The 23,692-nt window shown below is 39.0% G+C and overlaps 2 protein-coding genes across 6 annotated transcripts; one reads left to right on the top strand and one right to left on the bottom strand.

The window, feature by feature from the left end:
* Window positions 1–1,081: 1,081 nt before the first annotated feature.
* gpx3 (glutathione peroxidase 3) lies at window positions 1,082–6,178 on the top strand. Its single transcript, XM_044364707.1, has 5 exons — window positions 1,082–1,312; window positions 4,133–4,283; window positions 4,368–4,485; window positions 4,985–5,084; window positions 5,675–6,178. The coding sequence occupies exons 1-5, from the start codon at window positions 1,238–1,240 to the stop codon at window positions 5,894–5,896; spliced, it is 666 nt and encodes a 221-aa protein (XP_044220642.1). The 5' UTR covers window positions 1,082–1,237; the 3' UTR covers window positions 5,897–6,178.
* A 949-nt stretch (window positions 6,179–7,127) lies between these two features.
* Window positions 7,128–22,294, bottom strand: tnip1 (TNFAIP3 interacting protein 1). Of its 5 annotated transcripts, none has more exons than XM_044364702.1 (18): window positions 22,188–22,294; window positions 20,912–21,094; window positions 20,138–20,281; window positions 19,912–20,003; window positions 19,711–19,770; window positions 18,774–18,983; window positions 17,585–17,679; window positions 16,919–17,102; window positions 16,554–16,646; window positions 16,356–16,421; window positions 14,653–14,784; window positions 14,409–14,537; window positions 14,187–14,321; window positions 12,191–12,316; window positions 11,927–12,010; window positions 11,250–11,375; window positions 10,873–10,957; window positions 7,128–8,034 (listed from the first exon to the last, which is right to left on the bottom strand). In XM_044364702.1, the coding sequence occupies exons 2-18, from the start codon at window positions 21,057–21,059 to the stop codon at window positions 7,952–7,954; spliced, it is 1,992 nt and encodes a 663-aa protein (XP_044220637.1). In that variant the 5' UTR covers window positions 21,060–21,094; window positions 22,188–22,294; the 3' UTR covers window positions 7,128–7,951. The 5 variants fall into 5 exon arrangements, with proteins under 5 accessions (XP_044220637.1, XP_044220634.1, XP_044220635.1 ...); XM_044364699.1 differs by having other exon boundaries at window positions 11,250–11,465; XM_044364700.1 differs by having other exon boundaries at window positions 11,250–11,465; window positions 22,153–22,230.
* Between the last annotated feature and the right edge of the window lie 1,398 nt (window positions 22,295–23,692).

The following is a 23,692-nucleotide window of genomic DNA, read 5'->3' on the forward strand; positions in this document are numbered from 1 at the left end:
CTGTTCAACTTGATGGTCATCACTTTTATTTGAGGACATGTTTTCCCTTTAAGTTGAGACAAATTCACAAAATAAAATTGAACTGTGCAATATTACAGAAATAACAGGTGGATTTTCTCTTTTTCACAGGGTGCATTTATGCATGCAAACCAGTCCCTGACAGGTAAATATCAGTCATACCATTATAAAACTAGTATTACGTCTCAGTATTAAACAAGATCAGTTGAGGAAGTTCATATAAAACTACATGTTCAAGCTGAGCACATGCACTGGCAATGTGTGAGTCAGAGGAATAAAATACAGAGTAATAACTGACCAAATTCAGACTCTTCATTCAAACATTTAAACATCTTTTGCTTTCTTGCACTTCTTTTTCTTGAGTCTTTTTTTGTCTTAAATTTTGCTGCATTATTGCTTTGCCATTTTCATGTTGCTGTGCTGCTTAATTTTCGTGGGATAACACACATCTGATGTGAACACTGTGTAAAACATTAGTCACAATCAACATTGCTGAGAAACAGTCCTGGGAAGAGGCCTGTCAGCCACCCACAGGGCATTTAGCCAAGTACCAGCTCACCATGGCAACAGCTGATCCGGGAGAGGGGAAATGATCCATGAATAAAAATTAAACCAACAGTATTTCTCATCTGTTCGGCAAAGGTGACGCTTACCATCTTGTACCCGTCAAGATTCAGCGAGGACCGGCTTGTCACTCCAAGTAGAACCTTTTATTCATTACTTTTTCCATGTATTTTTTTTCCCTCAACAATCTCAATGAATGCTGTTTATGAATGTTCACAGTAGGTTAAGCACCTGGCATGCTCAGAATGAAAGACAAGAACAGAAACCAACTGTGCTTGTTTTATTTTTGGCAGATTGTCAGAATTAGGGAATTTTAAGGGGGGACATTATTTAGTTATTCATAATAAACAAGAAACAGTGATATCAATTTGCCCCATAAAGAGCACTGGTTCCTCATTATCTTATTACTATCTGTCTTTTCTACCTAAGCACTCTGATCTATACTGCATTTATTTATTTATATATTTATTCATTCATGCATCTTTTTATTTAGGCCTGTCATTGCTTGCGCAGTTTGCGTCAGCAGAGGGCGTTATCTCAGCCAGCTGTGGCACCCCTCCACCCCTCCTCCTACCAGCAGAGGAGTTTATTTATCCTGAGGGAGAAGCGGACATACATTCACAGCGAGCAGACAACGCGTCTGTGGAAGGTCGACATGATGTTGATCCTCCTGCCTGTGCTGCTGCTCAGCCTGCTGCGACCCTGCACCGCTGGATTCCCGCTCACCCAGGTACCTGTTGCTCTCTCTCTCTCTCCACACACACACACACACACACACACACACACACACACACACACACACACACACACACACACACACACACACACATGTTGTCCTATATGTTATCAATTTTGCGGATATTACATAGACTTGCATTAATTTCCTGGTGACTACTAATCCTAACCCTAACCTTAACTCTAACCTTAACCACTGACTCAAAAATCAGCATTTTACCAATTGGGGACACAGCTTTTGTCCCCAAGACAGATCAGACAGACAACCTTAAATTGCATGACATCAGGTATTATTGTAATAATGCCAGTTCACATCTGTGCTGTATTAAGCTTAATTAAGATGTAGCAGAATACATGTCATGGTTGTTTGACAATGATTGTAACTATCAAGAGTTGTAACTAACCTATGTGCATGTTTTGCTGTCTATTTTAGTCATAATTTAACTTGTATGTTAAGAGGGTTGACAAACTAATGTATGACTGAACTTGACAAAAGAGCTAAATCACAATAACATAGCTGCAAAGGTGGGTGCATGCCAATTGGCAGCATCAATTCATGTTTGGCATGTTGTTAGGACTTTCGAGAATGTTCCTCTCCACAGATGAAATCATTTAGCTGTTTCTTTGCCCAATTAAAGCACCTGAAATTTTGGACACCAAGGAACTGTGCTTGCCAGACCTCTTTTTATAGCTTATAAGTGCTGATAATAATTAGTAATCAGACTAATGGTCTCACACCAGCCGGATTTGATGAGGCTTGTGCAGATAAAATTATATAGACACCTTATTTTAACTTTATGATAGTCACAACAAATAGCTTTTTGTTGTAGTGTTTGTCATTGTAATTAAGTTAGTCAATTTCATTTCGAACATGTAAAAATAAAAAAACAGATAATAACAAAACAAGAATAACAATAAAATGAAATAAACAATAAGCCTATACAACATCTCAATAAACACAAATTAAATATTACATGTTGGAAATGGAGTAGGAAGAGGAATACACTTATTTATACCTAACCCTCTCTCAAATACTCATCCATAAACTCATATATACAATTTATAAACAACTATCCCAATTCTATGTATCCACCCAATGTCAAAAAAATAATAAAACTTAAACAGTTAACACAACCTTTCCTCATCCATATACCTCTTAAAAATGTTATATTAATATTAATCTTCTTGAACTGATTTATGTTTGTACTTTGTTTTAGCTTCACATCCAGATCAATCCACAAATTCACCCCACAGACTGAAATACACATACTCTTCATAGTGGCCCAAACACAGAGTTTCTTTGAATCAGAATTTCCTCTTAAATTATAACCCCCCTCTCTGTTGGAGAACCTATTTTGCATATTACCTGATAGTAGATTATTTCTTGCTTCATAAATTATTTTTGCTATACTATATCCATGAACTTCAATGTATATGACCATAAAAACAGCATGTTGCTGTGTTCGCTATATCCTCCATTGTTTACTATCCTTATGACTCTTTTTTGTATTATGCACAATGGCTGTAGGGTGCTTTTGTAGGTGTTACCCCATACCCCCACACAGTTACATCAGAGGTTAAATCCTTTGCCATGTGGTGTTGACATTATGTAAACTTTCATGGTCTCACAAATAAAGGAGACCATCAACCACAACAAAAAGTCAGTACATTTATGAAACTTTTTGCTTATCTTGTAATAAGGTATATCAGCTACAATTAATGCTACAATTGACAAATTTTGACCTTGAACACCTAGTGGTTTACACACTTTTACAAGCATGGATGACTCTGACAGTTTCTCTTTTCTATACATACAGTACCCATCGCTCAGGATCACGTCTGTTATACATATGTAGAGTCAATTGTGTGAAATACCATGTGTCAATATTTGAATTGTAATGTATAGTACAGAGGGATACTATTTCAAGGCGGGTACAAATCAACTCAGTTCCAGCTCAGCCTGCAGTTTTTAATCTATTCAAGTGCCTCCGCCTCTTTGAGAGCAATGTTCTCCTCGTCTGTTGACACTGGGCTTGTGTTTTGTAATGGGGCAGATGTCATTTGGCTGGCATACATAACAACAACAACAAGAGAGGTATGAGCGGGAAGAAAGGTGAAAGTGTTGCAGCTCTCCCCAGTGGGTCTTGTTTATTTAGTTAAGGCCCTAGAATCCATTTGCTGTTGTGCATACGTTGATGTTTGCACAGGAACCAGGACGGAGGGCCTTGCCAACATTTTTCAGCTCATTACAACAACAGTTCTTTAAAAAATGACGTGTTTTCAGAGAAACAGGTGTTAATGAGCATTTATTGTATTTCCTCACATTAAATATATTTGGGACACAATTTAGAAGTCATTATATTATATACATATGTCATAGTACTCATTAACTAGAGACACAAGACTATGAACAGGCAGTCTGTTATTGTATTATTCATGATTTACATAAGGGATGACTAGTTCTGGGCACATTTACTCATACACAATTTGTAGGTGTCTCTTTGAAATAGAGGGTTTTTTATTTTTCAATGCCAAGAAAATTACTCAACAAAAATCATTAAAAGGAGTGGGTGTCTGACATGTTACAAAACACAGCACCCATAATCAAATATTAGTTTAGTAAGAAAGTGAGAAGAGTGCAAATCAAATGTCAAGGCCTAGCTTTTGGTGAGAAAATGTGAATCATTTGTTTGTCTGCATACGTAAGCATAATTTATGAGCCAAATACTATACTGAATAAGTGCTGTGTGACTGTGTTGTCTGTTAGGCAGCTGAAAAAAATATACATTGCATTGACCTGTGTCTGTACCCCCAGCACTGTGACGCTTCCGTAGATGGCACCATACACAAGTATAATGCAAAGACCCTAAACGGGAGTAACACTGTAAACTTCAGTGACTACATCGGAAAGAGTGTCCTCTTCGTCAATACAGCTACATACTGAGGACTCACCCTACAGTATGTGGGTAAGAAACAGCACCACAGGCGCCATTATTTTGTGTAACAATGCAAAAAAAACAAAATATTTTATCTTTCTATTCTATTACCAGAACTGAATGCACTACACGACGAGATGAAACCATTTGGACTTACTGTTCTTGGCTTTCCATGCAACCAGTTTGGGAAACAGGAACCAGGGCAGAGACATGAAATTCTGCCAGGTTTAAAGTGAGAAATCTCTCTATTTCATTGCGAGCCTCAATTAGGTCAGAGCTACTGTACATATAATTTGCTGTCAGGTGAAAACCTTGTTTCTCCTAAATTTCAGCTTTTTGGGAACTTGAAAGTTTCTTCTATTGGATTTTTTTCAACCTGTAGAATATGTGGAAATATGAGAATCCCCTAAATTTCAGTCACAATGATCTCACTAGACAGTATATATTGTAATATATATCTGCATAGCAGGATGTAGAGAAGAATTTGCAATAATGGTAAATCCTTTGTCAATCAACAAAACTTCATTTAATCAGGCAGTTTCTCGTAGTGGCCTCACACACACGTTGAATTTATGTCATCTTATATCTATAGCAAAGTCTTCGCAGTAGATTGTGTCCTTTTGCTTTGGAGTGAATCCAGGGCAGCTGCCAAGTCGCAGCTCATGAAGCATCGGCTGCACAAAGTGCTTAGAGGCACGTCCACTGATAAGCATTCTCTCTCTGGATTCCAGACATGTCAGACCAGGCAATGGATTTGTCCCAAACTTCCTGCTGTTTGAGAAAGGTGATGTGAATGGAAAAAATGAGCAAGAGGTTTTCACTTTCCTTAAGGTAAGTTTTCCCTTTCAAGATATGGACAGCTTGCGGATATGATACATCAGAGGTAGTCTGTTTATAGTAGTTAAAATCAAAAAAGTGCATTACGATCGCCATTTTCCAGCTGTGTACGAACTCTTTAAACAAAAGTATATCTCAACGTTTGTCACTCAAGGCTGGGTGCTGTAAAAAAAAATCTATGTTCTCTTTTATAATCTGACCTGCTGATAAGTTCTGGGCCATTCTTGTTTACTTAATATTGCACAGATGTGCTCCCTCCCAGCACAGAAGGACAGCCAAACACCAACACCTTGAAGTGTTTCCAAATATAACTTTGATTAATAGCTCTCTGATTTTTCAATATTTTGAGCCACTGAAAAAACTTCTCACTAGGTTTGCTGGCTATATTTGATGAAGAATTATGTAGAACATTTTACCTTCATGTAGATGATTAATTTACACAACAAAATGGTTTTATTGCAAATAAAAGTTGGTCTTGTGCCCATATAGATCTGTCGGGTGGAGGTTATTCACTTGACTGTGCACAGAATTTGTTGCTCTCTCATATATCCTGTTTTGTTTTTATATTTTTTTTGTTCATGCAGAAATCCTGCCCTCCGGTTGGAGACAGCTTCAATAACCCCAGCGATAGATTGTTCTGGGAGCCTCTTAAGCTCAACGACATCAAGTGGAACTTTGAAAAGTTCCTGGTGGGGCCTGACGGCAAGCCATTGATGAGGTGGCACCCAAGCGTCAGTGTCTCAGTAGTCCGAGCTGATATTCGCAAACAACTGCTCCAAATGTTCACACAGCAGGTTTTTAATTAGATCTGTGTAATGAAATTAACAAGATAGCTTAAGTAGAATACAAGGGAATTGGTGTTAGAGTAATGTAACAGTTTCTGATGCATGAAGATGGCATGTTGAATGAAGAGGAGGCTTGAAAACAGAAACTCTGTGGTGCCTCTTCAGAGTCTGGGATTCAGGGCAGCTCTTCAGTGCATTCAGGCCGCCCTACACTCCCACAGCATCATGTCATCTTCTCAACACAGGACCTGCTAGCAATTACATCCTAAATGTCAATTACTTCCAATAAATCATGAGAACACACTCCTGCGCACTCCTTTCTTTACCGGAAACTGTTATACTGTGTGTCGTGCCACGGGGAGGTGATGATGTGGCCCCTTGACATTTCTATCTTACAAGAAAAATGCACAAAGAATATGAATAACCAGGGTAAGATGCTACTAGACATTTAGAATAGATTTATTAAGCCAGTCAAATACAAAAAGTCTCACATGTGCTTTTGCCTACAGCAAAAAAGAAAAAGGGCTACAAACCAAGAAAATACAACTGCCAGTAAATACAGCGTACCTTTCAAAGTGCAATTCCACTAATGTTTCATTTCTGCTCTCACCATTCCGATTTTGTTCCCTGTAACTTAACTTGTTTGATATAATGGAGCCTTTTTTTTTTCAAATTCACCTGCACACATTTTGAAGCCCTTCATCAACTACCTGATAAACATACTAAAGAAATCTTAATGGGTACTCTGTTTAGACAGTGGCTTGATTTGGGATTGAATATACCTTTTTAAAATAGTCACACGCTTTATCTCGAGTTGCGGATCCCGTGTCTCGTATGGGGACTCTTGACTTTGTGTTACAGCAGTTCACAGGTCAGTTGGCGAGGCACAGGTTGCTGTTTGTTGTTGGAGTGGACAGAGAGCAAAGCCAGACATCCTGGCAGAGGTTGCACTGCTGTAACACTGTGTCCAGGGCCTCAAAAATACTGACCTAATTCTTCCTCTTTCTGCTGCTTGAGTAGAATTTTACAGTTTCAGTACTAAGTAAAGCACCAGTAAGTGTAGTTCCACTTATTACAACTCATTAAGAAGAAATAATAGGTATTTGAAGATGAAGATTAAGGTAGTCATTGCTGTAACCTAAAGGGTTTTGGTGCTATAACCTCTAGATACTGTATGTTGGGGCTAAACTGTGGGTACAGGATACAGTAAGATGAGTATGAATATCAGAAAGAGTGGTCAAATAAATTGTGGTCAAGTAGAAGTGTTGTGTTTAATGAGATTAGGTCCATCATCATGGTGAAAAAAAAAAGGTTGTGTATGTACTGTGCATTGTGTATTGTGTCTGATACAAACATACAATGTCAATAGCTACAATATATTGGGATTACACTAACAACATAGAAAGAACAGCATTACTAAAGACAATGATTTACACTTAGTCAATGCAACTATCAAAACAGCAGGTTATAAATAAATTATCAATAATCACAATCATGTTTTTGGTATGATACCATCAAAATTCATTTCCCAAAATTTTTGTATTTCAACAACCACTTTTGAACAGTTACACATATGGGACATTTCTATAACATCGATGGTACTGAAGAAGTCTTCATAAATCAATTAACATTCACATTGTAAATTCTATGATTCAATGTACCTATATAATCATTCATTGTTGGAATGAGTATATGTAGTCTTATTCATATTGGGGAATGGCTTCTTGTAACCCTACAAGTAACAAACTTGTGTCAAGTGTCAAGTTGTTACATGTCTGCAGAGAAACAATCACATAAGTATATTTTCTGGAAAAAAAAAAACAATGTTAATTATTCCAACCTATTTAACAAATGACTTCAGTTCCTGATAAAAAAATCTAAATAATATTTCATGTATATATTCAGAATAGCCAAGTGTTTCACAAATAGCCTTATAAAACGCAAGTATAAACAACATTACAATAGGATATCTACAGTTCAGTAGGAAAATTATAGATCAAATCACACCTTTTCAAATCAAAAACAAACTGATTTCATGCTACTACCCAAACTCCATTAGGTGGGTACGGTGATGCTTTAGTGCTTTCCAGGGTCAATGTTCTGTCGCTCCCTTTTTCCAAATCCTGCTGCTGCTGCAGCTGCTGCTGCTGCGGACTGATCTACACACACACACAGAGGGAACAAGACTGTTATCAACACAGTCACAACCTTTGCTGTTCCACACTTTTATTTCAATACACAGTTAGTATGATTCACCACTGTGGAGCAACGTTAGGATTGAGAAAATATACAAAAAAACCTGGGTTAGTAATGTTTGCATAAAAGGATAAGGCTTGCAATATTTATTTTTCTAATAGTCATCAAATTCCATGAAAAGACCAACACCAATGATGAACTGATCTACTAACAAGTATTGTCTGAGTAGCCCAGGCTTGATATAACCAATTAGTCTGTACCACAGATGAATGATGAAACAATTAAAAACACACAAACTGTAGTTTACTTTGAGTCAATCCCTCATACACTGCTTCTCACTAGCACATATTAATGCATGGCTGAAAAGAGCTCCCGACAAATGCACTATTTTAGAGTTCAAACTATTGATTAGTAAATCAACAGAAAAATAACTTACAGATATAGACTTTAGATAATTTTTGAAAATCAGCTTCTCCAATGTGATGATTTGCTGCTTTTTTCCTGTTTTATATTATTATAAATTGAATATATTTCAGACTGTTGGTCAGAAAAACGTGCCATTTGTGGATGTCATCTTGGACTCTGGGAACCTCGGATGGGCGCTTTTTCACCATTTCCTGACATCTGGGACTGAACAATCAATCGAAAAATTAATTGGCAGATAATTAACCCTTAGCTGCAGTGTGCAAATATTTACACCGTTTGCTAAAAACTACAGGGCCCAGCTGTTTTATGAAGTAATTTTGTTTCTGAATTGTTTACAAAGATTTACATATTCAGTAGGAGCAAATGAACTGTCCGTTTGAGAAAGGTGATGTGAATGGAAAAAATGAGCAAGACTTTCTCACTTTCCTTAAGGTAAGTTTTCCCTTTCAAGATATGGACAGCTTGCGGATATGATACATCAGAGGTAGTCTGTTTATAGCAGTTTAAATAAAGAAATCCATTACGACTGTCATTTTCCAGCTGTGTACGAACTCTTTAAACAAAAGTATATCTCAACGTTTGTCACTCAAGGCTGGGTGCTCTAAAAATAATCTATGTTCTCTGTGATAATCTGACCTGCTGATAAGTCTCAGGCAGTTCTTGTTTACCTCATATTGCAGATGTGCTCCCTCCCAGCACAGAAGGACAGCCAAACACCAACACGTTGAAGTGTTCCCAAATATAACTGAGATTAATAGCTCTCTGATTTTTCAATATTTTTGAGCCACTGAAAAACCTTCTCACTAGGTTTGCTGGCTATATTTGATGAAGAATTATGTAGAACATTTTACCTTCATGTAAATGATTAATTTACTCAACAAAATGGATTTATTGCAAATAAAAGTTGGTGCCTGTATAGATCTGTCAGGTAGATGTTATTCACTTGACTGTGCACAGAATTTGTTGCTCTCTCATATATTCTGTTTTGTTTTGTTTTTTTGTTCATGCAGAAATCCTGCCCTCCGGTTGGAAACTACTTCAATAACGCCAATGACAGATTGTTCTGGGAGCCTCTTAATATCAGCGACATCAAGTGGAACTTTGAAAAGTTCCTGTTGGGGCCTGACGGGGTAGGGAAATCAATTTGAGTGCATTGAGTGCTTTGTCAGAGTAATGGTTATTTGGGGTGTTTTAACTCTCTCTCATGCCTCTATGCGCCTTTTTTCTGCATCTTTCCCAGTCGATGATCATGGAGGCTGCGGTGGAAATTGTCAATACAAGTTTTGACAGCATTTTGGGTGCAAATTCAGGAGGCTTATCTCCGTCTGGTTACCACAGTTACAGTCAAATCAAGCGCACGTACAGAGCAGCTGCCCCACACTATATAACAGCTACGTGAGTCTCGTGTTTTACCTGCAAGATAGGGATGCCACGGTAAGTACATGTTCCCACAGGTTAATAATAAAACTCTTCACAACACCGGTGTTACCAGTTACACCCAACATTTTACAAGATAAGATATTTATCAATGACGCTCCATTCCTGAGTGCTTACTTTGATCTATGAAGTTAGATTTTTAGTTTAGATCTTCCCCTTACTTAAGAATTAGAGATGGAGAGCTTCAGGCTGCTGCCAGCAGGTCGTCCTGCTGCAGACGCTCACAGAGCACACTCTGTCAGTTTATGAATGTAGCTTCTGTTGTCTGAGTACGTACTGATAGCACGCAAATTAGTTTTTTCTTATTTGATAAACGTGGGCACTGATATATGAAAATGAACTAAATAGATTTTATTTCAATAAATATCATACCAGAATACACCCCAACACCGTGTAACACCGATTACCGTAGCAAGCCTAGTGCGCGACTTGTGTTTTAATGCTGTTGTTCATCGATTGTTGATGTGAAAACATCAGAGAAATAAGAAGCTTGCATCCTGGTATTACTTCAGTTATAAAATCCAAACGCATGGCTGCTGACAGTACTGTCAGCGGGAGAGTCGATCACACTGGACAGTAGAGGAGGAGACGGTAGAGACGCTGGTATGCGTCTGTTTGAACAGGAGTTTAGCTGACTTCACTGCATTTAACGCTGGACTGAGAGCATCAGAGCTTGGAGCAGAAAACAGTCACTCTGCGTCACGTTGCTGCCGCCCACTTCCATCATCTCAGAACAATTCATTTTGAAAGAGCAACAGCCGATGGGGAAACTCTAACACTCAGCTGGCTGACCAATGGTGTAACTTTATCACTCACTCAGGAACAACTGCGGTTATAGGGCTAGACTGTGGCCGGCCAGCCGAAAAAGGTAGCGTTGGTTTTGGTCTTTTCATGAAACTGTTGACAGTAAGGTGAATGAATGAAATACTGTTCTATACCTGCATTCTCTGGTGGTGGTCTTGAACTCTCTCCCACTGCTCTGGCACCTCTGGGCTGTGGGAATGACGACTGCCAAGGAAAACCCTGACCAAAGAGAAAGCACCGCCTTAGTTCATGTCACTAAATATTAATATTCATCACAACCAGCAACCCTCAAGTCTATGCCGTAACCTAATAATCGATATTGAAAGAAAGAGTTTTTTAACTCAGAATTAGTTAGATGACTGGGTGGAGCTACAGCCAGACCTAATTACATCTGCTTGTTCCTCCCGACAGATACAGGGAGAAGAAGTAAGAGAAAAAAAAGAGCCTTGTGAACTCAGTGAACCAGAGTCACTCCAGAGACAGAGACAGAGGGACCTTAGAGGACCCTTACCGGGGTAACAGGCTGGAAGTCTCGTACAGGGGGCGGTGCTGCGGCGGCTGCGGCTGTGGCGCCTGCTGCATTGGGCATCCGGGGAGGGAAGTGTATGGGCCAGCCCTCAAGGCCCTGCGGTCCCACCTGCACAAAGGGACCACAGTAGGGAGGGCTCAGCGGGCCGTTCACTGAGCCTGACGTGGGGTCTGAGGTACGTCTTTCCTGCTGCTGCCCCTACGAGGGATCACAAGTACACACGTGATCCCCAGTCAGTGCACGGCTGCTACTCTCAGCGAGCGCAGTGACCCTACCGCTGACCTTCAACTCTACTGCCGCTGCCTCCCACTGAGGAGTGTAAATGTTCCACCTGCTGATCCCAAATGCACTGACAAACAAGCTAGCTGGAGTTAGGCTCTTGTCCTAGAGTGTTGATGTGTCCACTATGAACTTATACCTGTCGATATCTGAGTGATTGCACTCTGTCACAAGGGGGCGCTAGTCCGCAAGGTTTTACCACAACTCACATCTTAGAGCACGATGCCTTTAAGTGAACGCTTTGGCCCTAAGTTAATGTACTTGAAAGCAAAATGACCAAACATACTGTAGCACCTCTCCACGCTGACGCCACCATTTCATTTCAGGATTTCAATATGTCTGCAATACTATCAAGCTCAGGCCTGAGCTACAGCCAGTACCTGTTTGTGATGTTGCATCTGCAGCCTCTCCAGTTTACATCTCTCTGTGCGTTCTCTCTGACACTCGTTTTGTGCCTGATGAAGCTGAATGACACACACACACACACACACATAGACAGAGAATTAACCAAATCCCACATTGGAGAGCAGCAACTGTTGTTCAATACAAGATACAAAAACTTATGCTTTCTTGTAAGATACAAAAATAGATACGAAAACTTCCTAATCACGCCACATATGAGACAGCCTTTATACACCGCCTACCTGATTGGTCAAATTAGTAATCTGACCCTGCAGTCTCTCAACTTGTCGCCTCAAGTCTTCTTTTTCCTCATTCATTCGCTCCCTGTCACTCCGCTCTTTTCTGAAGTCTTCTTCAAAGATTTTCACCTATAAAAAGCACAAAACAATAAGAGCAGTTAAAGGGAAAATTCACCGCTGTGAATATGATGATTTCTTAAAACTAGGTCACCTACGTAGTAGAAATGTTTAATTATTTTTGAAATTGGTGCCCTATGACTTGAGAAAACTGAGAAAAAGGCTGTAGATTCCCCATACCGCTCTTGAGGAGGAATTCTGCAACAACCAGAATGCATTGCACGCGTCTCGTCCATTGAGCTACTCACAGTGTGTTTAGGAGCAGCCGGTTTGGAAAGACCAAGTGAGCACTGTTATGTATCTTTACTGAGGCTCATTTACAAAACGTTTTTCCTCATAGAGCCTGGATATATAGCACCAGTGTTTCTAACCCTAACTGCTGTTTCTTTTACCTATTTTGGACGACGATGAGCGGGACCAGATTGTGCTCAAAGCCGGATGAACCCACAAGTTACAGGTAACTTTAACACACAGTTGCTGTTCTGTATTCAGAGTCTGATATAATATTCTGTCAGGAAACAAAGTCAGGTTCACCAAAGCACTGCAAAGTTTGTTGCAGCGCAGAGTTTTCTGTTCTGTCTTCATTCTTCCTAACGATCATCACTGGTTGATAGCTCAGGTGCCTCTCTCTTGCCTGATGCTGTTACAGCTCTGGTGGTTGCTTTGTTCTTCATACTCTGTTTTATCTGATTTAACAGCACTATGTTCAGTCTCATAAGTTGTAATAGTTGCGCCACATCTCTGCTCCAACGTTATTTTGTAAAGCTAGTTGATTGTTTGTATTAATGTTAAGATCACAGAGAAACTCAGCAGCTGAAGTCAGGCTGCGGCTGTAACGTTGCTCCGGTCCAAAGGTCGCTTCCTCTTTCATACTGATAACACAGTGCTATATTCAGCCTCACAAATTGTAATAGTGGCACCACATCTCTGCACCGACATTATATTTATATGTGCATGTGTATTATATATATATACACATATATTATGTGTATGTGTATAATATATATATATATATATATATATATACATACACACACACACACACACACACACACACACGTATATATACACACACACACACACACACACGTATATATTTCTCTCTCAACCCAACCGGTCAAAGCAGATGGCCGCCCACCTACAGCCGGGTTCTGCTTGAGGTTTCTTCCCGTTAAAGGGGAGTTTTTCCTTACCGCTGTCGCCAAGTGCTTGCTCATGGGGGAAGTCTCTGTAAATTACGGTCTAAACCTGCTCTATGTGAAAAGTGCCCTGAGATGACTTTTGTTGTGATTTGGCACTATATAAATAAAACTGAATTGAATTGAATATAATATTGTAAAGCTAGTTGTTTTTTTGTGTTAGGTTCAGCTCTTCTGGATGCATCACGGAGAAATTTAACAGTTTAGCTGCGGCTGTAATGTCACTTCAGTCCTGCGGTCACTTCCTCTTCCAGATTCTGTTGTGTCTGATTCAACAGCACGGCAAGATATTGGGTCTCATATGAGGGAAGTAGTTTTCTTCCAAATATACTGATATTTTAAAGTATTTAGTAGTATGATATTTTAATGTCTGCTTTTCCCTATCATTTGCATAACATGGTAGACGGGAGTGTTTTGGGAGACCCACATTTTACCGTCCTTGAAGGTACCGCTACTGAAAATGAGGAAACATGGTTTGTAGTCTAAGGCAGAACCAGGATAATGTGTTTTGCGTCATCCAACGGACTTTTGCCAATGAATGAGCGGAGAGCTCCGAGTGCAGGCAACATGGAGGGAAGTTACACATAGTTCATTTGCATATACTACCTGAAAATCGGCAACGTTTCCCTTAAACACAATGAATATATAACTGCAGAAGAACTATGTCCTGTTGCATGTCTGACCTGTTCTTTTAGTACTGCAATTTGAGTGAGGAGTTCCTGTTTCTTCAGGTTATTGGCTGCATCTGCAAAGTTACCCTGGCCAGGCTGTTGTTGGGAGGATGAAGGTGAGTGCAGGTTTAAGGCTTCTTCTAAAGCCTGGAAATAAGACAAAACAAATGTTACACAGATGTATTACACTGAAAGAAACTTCTCTGTCTGTCGCTGTCTTTCTCCCATACTAACCCTGTTGAGGCGTTGGATCTCCTTCTCCTGGTACTCTCTCTGTTTGCTGAGGGGCAGCAGCTGATCCTGCAGGTAGCGAATCTTCTGCTTCAGCTCAGTGGTCTCAGAGTTTAGACACTCCTTCTCCCCCTGAAACATATACACCCCAAACATTTAAAAAGACCCTTTTTAAGTAGTTTTTTTTCTGTGTTTGTGTCCTGGTTTTCAATGTTTATTCGCCTGGGCTTTGTGTTGTTACTCTCACCTGTACATTTTCAATTTTGGACTTGGCCAACAGCAACTTCTTGTCATAGTCGCGCTGCCTCTGCTCTCGCTCTGCTTCCAGTTCAAGTACAGTCTTCTGTGACTCAGCTAGCCGTTGTCTGAGGTCTGTGATCTGAGGTAGAGTGTAAACCCTTTAGTTAAGAAAAACACTAATCACAGTGATAAGATATCATTCTCATGAACACAAACCAAAACTGATTCTTAAAATTAACATCGATAACAACTCTCTGGTAAAGATAAACATCAGCTTGTGCATGTGTAAAGATACAGCCTTAGAAAATGTGTCAGAACTTTATGTTATCAAATTATAAAGTAAGCCGCAGCAACAAACACATTTGCAAACATACGCAATTCTGTTTTTGTGTAAAATATGAACGAACCTAGTGACGCAAATGGATGTATCTGGGGTTCTGTGGTTTAAACCCAAGACTGCATGGTGTCCCCGTCTCAACAAAGTGTGAATATAGTGTGTTCATGTTGTGGGCGCGAGGCGTAGGTGTGTGAGTATGAGTGTGAGAGTGTGTACATATGTGTGTCTCTGCTGCCCTCTGACTGCTCCACAGCAGGAAGTCAGCGGGTACCAGAGAGGTAAGGGGAATTCTCACTGAAATGTGACAGGCCTTGTGGTAAGTATGCTGAGATAGCGAGCTATTGCAAAATTGCACCTTTTCCACTGGACAAGCACAAAAAACAGCAACAAAAAAAAAAAAAAAAAAAAACAAACACGCGCAGCTGTTTCACTGCCAACTGATGCACACAGACATCTGTGTCCTGTGTTTTTTTGTTTTTTTAAAAAAGGTATTTCCAAATGACCAAATCCCTGCCATCTGACATTTTATTTACTTAATACAATTTGAATAGTAGAAAGAATGATTATTCCATCATCATAATGTGAAATGAGACTGTTGGTGTCACAATGTGCCACCTTAAAGGCTCCTGGCAAGACAATGAAGTTCTCTTCTGTGACCCAGCTTCCCTGCACTGCTGTAAATTTAAGAAAACTGTTCCGGGAGAGACCTGAAACTAAATTCAACTATCGTTTACAAAATGTGTACTACTACTGTACTACTGATTAACAGTAGCAAGAGTAATTCATGAAATTCATGAAATGAAGTGGCACCCAAATATTTAAAGCAATATCTGACCCTTATGTTAACAGGGAACATGGTTACTAAACTTAAAATGTGCAGAGGCTGAAATGAGAACAGTGAAAAAACACAGTTGAATAGTTAATTTTGAACCCTGGTAACAGATCAAGAATTGTCTATTCCATATTATCCGTCTTGAGAAAGGACAGTTTGATAGAAAATGCAAGATAAATACTCTACGTGCTTTTTATATTGTACATGTAGATGCTTCCTTGTACAATTTATAAGTGATACCCAAACCCTAAAAAAGACTCCTTTTAGGGAACTTTGATACAGCTCAAAGTGAACATTTAAAAAATAAATAAATAAAATAAATAAGAGCGAGACATTAACACTTGGTGAATTGGACTGAACAGACCCAAGATCAAAGAAATGAACAAACAAGTTGAACTTTACAGTGAGGAAAATAAACATGTTTTTCTTGAGAATTCGGAGAGATTTAGGTATTATTTCTCCTTTAACAGCTCTGTATCAGTAGAGGACACAGCAATGTCTTCCCACACCCTTCACAAAAGGCGTAAAGTCATTACTGTACCTTCTGTTCAAACTGTGACTTCATGGAGTTCCACTGAATGTCCCACTGCTTGTTCACCTCCAGTACCTGTAAGCAGCACCAGAAAGTGAAACAAAATGACACTAAACATATAGGAAACTAAATACACAGAGACTTTCCCCTATGGCAAAAGAGGATGAGCAGTAAGTGCAAAAAAAAAAAAAAAAAAAAAAGACTCACATCCTTTCTCTGCTTCTCCAAAAGCTTGATCTTCTTTTCATACACCTCTACATCACATGGTTTAGTTGGGGTTTTCTCTGCAGCTTTTCCACTCTGGGGGCACACAAAATATTCCTAAGTCCACAACATTCCTCCATGACACAGACCCTGCAGCGTGAGTGTTCATACGTGGGGAAGTTTTAAGTCACTAATTAACTGAGAAAAAACTTTTTTATGTATTTTCTACAAGAAAAAGTTTAAAATGTATTTAACAGATAAACGGTACAGTTTTATTTTCAAGACGCTGGGTTGGAATCTAATGTAAATTGGTTCTTCAGGAGTCTGTTTTTTGACTAAATTAGGACTTCTAATATAATTTAAACTACCTTCTGTGGTGTGGTGGCCTCCATCTTAGGTCTTACAGCAGCTGACTCCTCCTTCACTGGTTCCTCTTTGGCCTCTTCGGTGTCAGACGGCGCTGCAGGTGATGATGCTGCTGCTGCTGCTGCTGCTGCTGCTGCTGCTGTTGCTCCTCCCGTGACCAGCTCCTTTAGTTTCTGATTCTCCTGTCTGAATCAGTAGGAGAATGAATAGGTCGTGTGTTTGTGTACTAATTGTGAAAAAGATCCCTTCCCAAAGTTTTGATACAGCTTCAGGATGTCCTTTGGGAAGACCCTACAATACCAACTAAATGTAATGACGCCAACAGAAAGCAGTGGAATATCCCCCCCCCCCCCCCCCCCCCCACCCCACCCCCCGCCATCAAAAGTGAAAGAATGTTCAACTGTTAACATCCATGACCAAGTCAGTCAGCAAAATAGTAATGGGTGACTGAATCATACTATGATAAAAAGGTCATGAGAAACAAATTTGCCCCACAGTTACAAAAAACAAGCAGAATGAGAAAGAGATGTAATAGTGTTTTTATTGTTTAGTACTTTGTAGTGCAGAGTTGACAATTTGATCTTTCTAATCTTACCAACAATCATATTTTTCCTCCCACAGACGCAACACAAAGCCCAGCGAGATTAAAAGAGAGGGAGAAACATTACCTCAGCTGTTCCAAGTCTCGATTCCTGATATGATGATCTTCTTCCATTTTCTTTCGAAGCTCATTGTTCTCCTGTCTGAGCTGCTCACAGAGAGTCTATAAAGCCAAAAAACACAAATATCCCGATATGAAGCATCACTCAGTGTGACATTGTCAACATTTTCTTATGACTGTATGCCCACATATAATCAGAAGATATCGCCTTTAACAAAATGTTGCAATGAAAATGAAAATAAACTGAGTGAAAATTATGTTGGCATAATGTAAATGTGTATGAAAAGAATTAGGAAATATTTCCCACAGTTTTGGAACAAAATGTTTTTCTGACATATGGTCCAATATTTCACATTTTTCATCCCTTAAACTAACAACCATCATTTGTTTGAGTTTGTGTGAGAGGTAAAAAAAATAATAAAGTTAGAATAATAAAACTGAGCTTGAAATATTAAGTTGCTTTTGTATATAAAAATTCAGTCTGTAATGCATTTGAAAAATTCCAAGTGGTGATGTACTCCCACTTGTGCTGCTACAAATCCACAACCTTCTCTTCATTGGAACATCTATGTATATAAAAACGAGTCCTAAAATTTCCATTGATTGTTGTTTTTTATTTTAATCTTATGCAGCTTTCATCTCTCATTGTAAAACACTTTGTACTGATATAGCACAGTTCTAGACAAAGTTACAGTTATAAATTACAAAGTTATATATAAGTTTGATATAAAGTGCCGTCAGCAGACATCTGGCTAACTGATCATCTATACAAGTGCTTATATTTTATCAGTAGTAGCAGTCGTCGTTTATTTGTGCCCAAAACACGTGGATTTAACCATGGACGAAAACCACTGCAGAGGTCAAACAACATTTGTCAGAAAAGAACTTCTTACATATAACAATCTTTTATAATCATCCAACCAGAAGAAGACAATGAGATGAAGGACATTCTACTATAAAATGTTGCCCTTAAATGATCATTTCATGATATGCACCAATATCATCATAAAAGTCACACTACTGCATTTCATGTAATAACAGCCTGCTAACTTTTTACAGTTAATAACAATACATATAAATAATAATAATAATAATAATAATAATAATAATAATAATAAATAATTGAATTCACCATGATGAATGATGGTTGCTTTGGTATTTCTTACTTTCTCTCATACAATCAGACTGCTGCCTACCTGTAGGAGGGAGGTCCTCTGTTCATTCTTTTGGACTTTAGAGGAAAGATGGTGAAACTCCACAGCCATGCGACCAAGATGAGCTAACAGCTGGTTTGGGTTGGACTCCTCTGCGAATATGCTGAAGGAGCTCTCTAATCTCTTCAGCTGGCTTGCTAGCTCAATGTTCTCCTGAGGCAGGAGGGGGATTACTCCTGCCACTGACCCAGCCTGGAGATACCCACACATAAACAGTCAGTCAGTCTTTCCTCTCAAGCTCACTCAGTGGGCAAGCTAACAATTACGTATGTAATATTTCAAAAAGCACAAGAATGACAGTATAACATACTTTAAGAGTCATTGTGCTACTATTTCTATGACAAGCAGCAGCTGTATTATCTCAAAAGTCAAACCACTTGGTCCTGTTGGATTTAAATTTAGTCCCTACAGACCTCAGTTGGTTGTGGTAAAACTTTTACCAAAAAACATCCTGTTCTGTGTCAATTTAAGCTGCTGAATTGTAGAATATTTGACAATGTAGTTTATGATATTTCGACACCATGAATGCCAGAATAATTCTGGCAGAATGTCCTACTAACACATTCCCTAGGATGTAGTGTGTGAATGAATCAGCGGTGTAATTCTAGTCAGTAATAATCCTGGACTTTCCCCTGGCTGACTCAGGCTGGAGCTACCAGTATTGAGTTTGTTGATGAGTCACCACGCCAAGGATATGTTCCTAATATTGTGGAAGAGGAAAGGCTGTATGTGGCCTTAATAAATCACACTAAATAATAATTAATCTAGGTCAGCACCAGTAACACTGTGATATTCTAAACACACTTTTTTTTTTTCGTACTTTGGAACTAAAAGAACTATGAATTGAAATCCTGTGTTAGTTGGAAATTATTTTGACTTAATTTGTTTAAAAAAGAAAAAAAAAAAGTTTAGTACACACAGTCAAGGCATCTGAAGTCTTCCCCTCCATATTCACCACCTCAAACTCTGACAAGGCCTCCTGTAAAGACCATAAAGTTAAATAGCACCATAGTACATGCAGTGTCCATAGTTTATACAGTATATATGTGCGCATGATGTTATTTACAATTCTATAATCATCACAAAGTTCTTTCTGCCTGGTACAAAAGCTCACACTCACATTGGGCTTCTCGGGCTGGAGGGCCTTCCCTAAACAGCTTGTTTGCTCCTCCTTCTGCTCCGCAGCTGGGTGCAAACAGGGTTTACTCTGACCTGAAATAAGTCATGATCAATGCCAAAAATAATCCAAGTTTCAGTGAAGTAAAACAGTATACCACTAAGCACAGAAATAATCCACACATATAAAAATATATTCAAAAAAATAGCACAAATTAAGTGAGACCTACTTTGTGTCTCAGTCTGAATGGGCCCTCCCATACACAGACTAGCCGCAAAGCTGGAGGACTTGAGCGCCTCGTTGTCTCTCACAAGTTCCTCCACTCTCTGTCGAAGCCTTGATGCCTCTGATTGAGACTCTTCCAGCAAATCACCTGCAAGATACAGAGAGATCTTGTCTCTGTCCAGCACTTCTCGTAAATTTAGTTTGATCTAGCCTCATTTTTTTTCTCAACATTGCTACAGTGAGGCTTACATGAGGAGACTGACAGACAAATGTCAGCACAAGCAGTCATCAAATAAGATATGATATAAGTTAAGTAAGAAGTTACGGGCAAGTGACGCTCCTTTGATGAGTCACAAAAGGAGCAGTCAGACCATTCACAACACTGGCATGCAAGCTTTTCCACAAACTATGATCAGGTTTTACTACATTCCTCCTCATTCGCTGCACATCAGTTTCCCTCCTGCATTTGTAATGTTTTCACTGGAAATACAGTTGTGTAATATGTTATGGGAGAATCATATGATGTGTGTTGTGGGTGGCTTAACTTAATATCAAATAATAATTAAGTTAGTGCTGCTACAAAAGCACAAGCTTAACACACTTTTCTGTAATGTGATTTTACATACAACAATAAATAAATTAATGTCTCTGTATATTTCCAAATCTGGAAATATAGAATTCTCTTGTGTTAAGACAGATAACAGATGTAGCGAAGAGCAGCTGGCATTGGCGCTCTGTGCACAGCCTTGAGGTAATCATATTGTCTTTTGGAACCTACCTAGGCTCTTAAGCCCCTTCATCCTCTCCCTCAGTATGCTGTTCTCTTCCAGTAGCTGTCGATAGCTGCTTCCCCCTCCGGCCTCCTCCCTGGCCTTGACCTCACTCCCACCCGGATCATAGATGCGGTACGGGCCTTTCCCTTCCATTGCCGTCTTTCACTTCCTAAACATGGTCCTCTGAACTAAGGAAAGAACACAAACTGTTATTTTTTTAAACTTAATTAACATTACGTTAAGTACCTGGAATTGCTAAGTGGAAAATAAAAGACGAAAGATTAAAAACAAGCAATGCTACCGAACCTTTAAAAGAAAACAAACAGTGCTGATAGGAAGGACTTTAAACATTAAGCACTGATTACTTGTGTCTACAATGTTCAGTTCAGTTTACAGTGTACCCTTTTAAATGACAGACACAGCCGGAGAAACAACCACTGCACCTTTTTGCATTGCAAAGAGTCATATTTCAATCCCCTGATAAAAGGTGAACTTTTGCAAAAAATGGAAGCAGTTAGAAAGTGGAAGAAAAGAGCATAAGTTCCAGTATTACAGTATTCACATTACCCCTTACTTGTCACAATCCTGAACTAGAAATCTCTTGACACCACAACCCAGACCGTTTAACAATGTTACATCCATCCAGAGATATAGCAAATGGTGTTTCTGTTGTTCCTCGATGGTGGATGAGATAAATAATGAAGGCTTCAGACATCCTAATGAGTGTCCTGTACCCAGTGTGCTAACCTTTCCGTCCTCTCTCTCACTTCATAGTTTATAGCAGGACGAGTGTAAACTGTCGGTGAAGTCCGATGAGAAGAATAAGGATCAATAGACAGCATTTTCAGAGGAGACAACAGCTGCACCCAACACCACCATGATGCTACCCTGCCAGTGTGAAACGTTTATGATAGCTAAATATGACAACGTTCATATCCGAAGGAGGGTTAAAAAAAGGACAAAAGCAGAGGAAAAAAACACCAAATGTTACACGAATCCTGCCAACAAACATCTACCCAACAGACGAGAGTCAAATACAGCACAATCTAGCTAATGATAGCTACCTTGATTGGCTGAAGAAGGCTAATATTAGTTTTCGCTGTTGTCATGCAAATTGCTAGCAACATCCTCGTTAGCTGTAGGCTAGCTAACACTTAGATGACGGGACAGGAAGCCGCTCGCTCCTCTTTATTTACCCGCTATGGATACTTTTATCGATGCAGAAAGCGGAGTTAAAGCGACAAACCAAAGAATAAAGAGGTGTCTTTTCTGGCTGGATACCTTTCAGCTCGCCGTGGCCTCTCGTCTTTCTAGCCAGACATGTATTGCGGAAGTGGTCTGCTGTCTCTTCTAAACTGGGAAATTCCACCAACGTTTGATGTAAACAGCAATGATTGACAGCGCGATGGGCCAATCAGGGCGCAGCTCTCTCTCAGCAGGGCACCAATAGGAGCCACCGAGCGTAATGTAAACACTGGAGCAAAATGTTTTACATTTCATATTTCATGGTACGGACTTTAGCAGAACTGTCACGACTGTTTACTCGATGCATCTTTAAAAAACATTTGTGAATATGCTTATGTAGTAATAATGGCTCATATGACACAATGACGTGAAGCTAATTATCAAGTAATAGCTTCATCTTTTTATTTGAATCGTGGTTATTTTCATTAAAAAAAACAACAACAACAAAAAAAAAACTACTCATTCATCATTTACCTCTTGAAGGTCATCACTCCAAGTTCCTGGAACAAACATGAACATCTTCTCTGAATTACTTTTTTCTTCATTGATAAATTTAGAGGGTATGAGGCTGGTGGGAGTTTCTGTGATTGCATCACATATTTCCTCTGAACTAGAAAGGCAGTGAAATATCATCCAAACTGAACCACTTTTTCTTGTGACACCAAAGGTTAAAACTATATTTGTTATATAGGGCTTCAGCAAATGATTTTCATTATCAATGTTTTGTTTAAAATGCCCTATAATAGTGAAAGATTCCCATCAGAGTTTCCTGAAGCCCAAGTTGACAAATTCATGCTACTTACTTTATTCAACAAACATGCCTTAACCTAAATGTCTTACATTTACTATCAGTAAATATTCATATTTCAGAGCTGGAAACAGTGATTTTTAGGCACCATTTTTCTTTTAAAATAGACAATTAATCAATTATCAAATAGTTGCTGTTGTTTGCATACTTGATTAATCAAGTAATGTTTCAGCTCTAATTATTAATATTGCCTGGGATGTAGGTTATATTTATATCATATGAAGTTATATGTCACGTTCTCCTGGTGTTGAAGTCCATATCACAATTTTCTGAACTTGTTTGAGTGTTCTGCCTTTGCACAACAAACACATTACTAGGCCATCATATCTGTATGTTGTTTTTTCCCTCAGACCAGCTTAGAAAAGGTTTCAAGAACACACAAAGGACCTAAAATATTGTAGGAAGATCAATCCAAAATAGCACTCCTGCTGTCTAAACAAAATGTATATGGATATATTCATGTATTCCTATAACAAAGACATACACCATGTTAAATTTACATTTACAATTTCATTTAGTGTGAGTTAATGGGGTTTTACAGGTATGGGTTTTTTTTTTGTTTGTTTGTTTTTAAATGACATGTCAGTCATGAGTTCAGAGCTGTTTGTTAAGGAGTATTGTGCTGCAAAATACAGCATATGTTTGACTAAACTTCAGGCCACCGACCGAACACGAATAATTTAGAGCAATAGTGACATCTTGTGGGAATCGACAAATGGGTAATCAGTGATCA

This window comes from Thunnus albacares, chromosome 10 (genome assembly GCF_914725855.1).
Source record: "Thunnus albacares chromosome 10, fThuAlb1.1, whole genome shotgun sequence".
Taxonomy (NCBI): Eukaryota; Metazoa; Chordata; class Actinopteri; order Scombriformes; family Scombridae; genus Thunnus; species Thunnus albacares.

Coding starts and splice junctions, on each gene's coding strand:
- tnip1 (XM_044364699.1), bottom strand. CDS start 21,059: ATGGAAGGGAAAGGCCCGTACCGCATCTATGATCCGGGTGGGAGTGAG. Junction 14,785..16,355: donor AGTCACAGTTTGAACAGAAG/GTACAGTAATGA, acceptor ACTCTACCTCAG/ATCACAGACCTCAGACAACG. Junction 11,466..11,926: donor AGATGCAACATCACAAACAG/GTACTGGCTGTA, acceptor GATCCCTCGTAG/GGGCAGCAGCAGGAAAGACG.